Raw genomic sequence first — 3428 nt, forward strand, 5'->3', positions numbered from 1 at the left:
TCATCAGTTATAAGCCTGTTTGTCTTCTAACTGTCTTCCTGAAAATGTTTTTTTATTGATAAATGCCTCAACGGTCACACATTCCATCTCCGGCACAGACCAGAGGCATCGTGCCCATTCAAGTTGGTTGGGCACCAGGTTTATTAGATCTGGGTTTTCTTATTTTATTACTTCATTTTATATTTTGTCATAATATACTTCAAAAAGTCACAATCCCCATGCTATTGGTTTCCTAAAGCTAGTAGCCATCTCTCAAGCTGGCTGTTTAACCTTTTGCTTTGCTAGCTAGTCTGGATTTAGGATCATTTTTTACCACCATTATCACAGGTTATAGCCTAGTTGGCAAAACACTGAATTCCATTTGACATCTCCAGGTCAAGATTTAGGGGAAAGTCTGCTTATTAATACAGAAACTCTTACAGAAAATTCTTAATACAAAAACAGAAAGCTCCAGGTCTGTCCTCAGCCAAGAGGTCGATGCAAGAGGTAGGTTATCTTAGGTGATATTTACAGTGATACGCTGTTTTTCCTTTATGGAGCTGTATGTAGATTTAATCGAAAGATTACAGAGTTAGTGACTGACTCAACTTCCACCTGACCGATGCACCCATTCCTCACGGACTCCTTAGAGTGTTCCCTGGAAACTTGCATCAATTAAAAAAAAACAACACATAAAATATAATCTTCTCAAATAATCATTAGAAATTAGCACTAATCTGTAGTTACAGTAATCGTGAGGTGAGGCGACATTGATATGGGAGTCAGGTAACGTAATGGGATATACTGTGGGGACCTCTCCCATGTTTACTATGAGATGCTCATTAATCTTTCAAGTTGCTTCCTTTGTCAGGTGTGACTGCGTGTCTCTTTTTGAACTAGAGAGGCTTGACTCATGTCTACCGTGGAAACTCTGGCTGATAGAGTCTAGATACCTCTGCTCTGCTTTGCTACATCTCATGATTACATAAAGATGACAGGGATGGCAAGAAAACCAGGACAGTGGAAGACTAATGGAAAGTAAGATTTCTCTGTGAAACCATGTAGACTTTAGGCTGGAACAATCCACTTGACTCTGACTAAAATACTGCTTTTGTATGCACTTCACTACTAGTATATCTTGTTATGTGGCCAACCGTAGAAGTCTGTGGTGATAACAAGGCAGCTCCCACAACTTAAATGAATATGTGTTGTATAAGTATGTGACAGGGTTTTGGAAAGTAAGTATAGAAGCTCAGTCAAACATTCAATGATAACTAGAGTCTGGGGGGTAAGAAAACAAATAAATCATGTAACCTGTCTGGAATGACTCCGCTCCTCTGTGCTCACACTCCTCACCTCTGCCTGCTAACTGATCCTGTGGCTAATTGTTTAGAGAATGTGCGGTTAAGTTGCCAGATGCTGGTAACGTAGCCCTTGGGATTGAATGTCAGGTTACTCTTACGAAGGCACCTGGATTAAACGCACTCCATCATTGTTGTTAGCGGTTTACTGACTCATGTGGGAGTGAATCATCCTGACTTAAAAATAAACACATTAAAAGGTAATTTGTGTTTAAAATGAAACAAGATATGCAGTATCTTAAAAAAAGACATGTTTATTATAAAAAAGCACTTGATAGATACATGTACTGCAGTTGTATAACACACAAAAATAATTCCTGTTCTGGATGAATCCCAGTTCTTTTCTGCTCTCTCTGTGCACACTGTAAGCACTCAAAGTCCTCTGCTCACCCCGGTACCCACCCTTAACAGGCTGCAGCAAAAGCTGCATTACAGTTATCCATCTTGACAGTTACATGTGATTAATGATACTCCTACTTCAGTATTTACAGCACATAATCCCATTGACAACCATGTCGTACCATTTAACACATCCAATTCTAACATTTTGTACACAGCAGTGCTTATTATGATGGTGACACATGAAGCAGTGATGGCGGTTTTTATATTAAAAAAAAATAAGTGATAAACATTAAGAAGCCATACACATATAAAAAGAATGTATACTGATTGTGACAATAACATTTGTTGTTGACCTTGAAAAAGGCATTAAACCATAATGTTATTTGCTTTTTTTTTTTAAACATGAGCTTTCCACTCCAATGTCCTTTGCGTAAATTTTCAGTCTCTCAAAAACGAAGAGCCTAAGTCAAAGGTACTTAACATTAAAAGCAAAATCAAACACATCCTTCATTACGGAGTCTCCTTGTTTCCTTGAGCTCTTCTCTCCTCAGTGCACCTTCGGTTACGTGTGGAGAGCAGCTTTGAGATTCAGTAATGTCTTTTCCTCTTTCACCTTCATACATAGTCTTTCCTTTCTAACCCCGGGCCACCTGCGGACCTCGGGGCAGAGTAAGCCATTCGTGAAGGGTTGTATCTGGTGTCACGTGGCGGACAGGAGCAGCAAAGCAGTCCACCACCAAGAATTAGGAGAGCAGCAGCTGCCCAGCCGATGTACAGTGCGGCCCCCAGCTCCCTCCGCTGAGCGTCAGTCAGTAAAGGGTTGTAGAAGTCCCTGATTATGGTGTTGGCTGACCAGGAGACAGGGATGAGCTGCATGACCCCGGAAACAATGAAGAAGACCCCAGAGATGATCATCACCTTTGACTTGGATGCCTCGTCATCAATGCAGTTGGTGCACTTTGCTCCGGCGATGCCAATCAGCACTGCCAGGATGGCTAACAGGATGGAGATAACGGTGAGGGCGCGGGCAGCTTGGAGGTCTTGAGAGAGGGCAAGCATCGAGTCATAGACCTTACACTGCATCTGGCCCGTGCTCTGAACGACACAAGTCATCCACAGGCCCTCCCAGATGATCTGAGCAGTCACGATGTTGCTGCCGATGAAGGCCGTCACCCTCCACATGGGAAGGGCGCACGCTACAATGGCAATTATCCATCCCAAAATGCACAGGGAGATGCCTATCAACTCCAGCCCTATAGACATACTGAAACGTTTTCCTCTTCTGCTGCTGAATGTTTCTCACACCTTAGAGGAGGTCACAGAAAAAAAAATCTGCAAAGTAGAAGAGTAAACCAGACACCCAACTAGTAATTAAGTTAATTTCAGGCCTTGCATCTGTGAGTGTGTGATGATCTGTTGCCTCAACTTCGACATCCTTTATAAGGCAGGTCAGGTGGAGAGGAGGAGTCCTTGAAGGAGCTGACATCACCGAAAGGGGAGGAAGGACCTAGACACACTGTGCTATCAGCTTACATGGCCAGCTTCACAATGGGCCTGGCCACAAAGAGGCCTTTTACAGCTGAAAGGGCACGCAAGTATTGCATGTGTTGTTATAACCAAAGAAACAGTTCTGAGGTCGGCATGAGCTGAGTGTGTGATTAAAAAAGAAGGCATTTAATTGCAGGTACAGATGCAAGAGAAAGTTGACTGATTTAGCTCTGTTGTAAAACAAACTATTTTCTTTAT

The 3428-nt window shown here is 42.4% G+C and overlaps 1 protein-coding gene across 1 annotated transcript; it reads right to left on the bottom strand.

Moving 5' to 3' along the window:
* Positions 1–1661: 1661 nt before the first annotated feature.
* Positions 1662–3069, bottom strand: LOC310947050 (claudin-3-like). Its single transcript, XM_083913685.1, has one exon. It carries the CDS (start codon positions 2943–2945, stop codon positions 2298–2300), a length of 648 nt encoding a protein of 215 aa, XP_083769811.1. The 5' UTR covers positions 2946–3069; the 3' UTR covers positions 1662–2297.
* Between the last annotated feature and the right edge of the window lie 359 nt (positions 3070–3428).

The sequence above is a fragment of the Echiichthys vipera genome (genome assembly GCF_963691815.1).
Source record: "Echiichthys vipera genome assembly, chromosome: 5".
NCBI lineage: Eukaryota > Metazoa > Chordata > Actinopteri > Perciformes > Trachinidae > Echiichthys > Echiichthys vipera.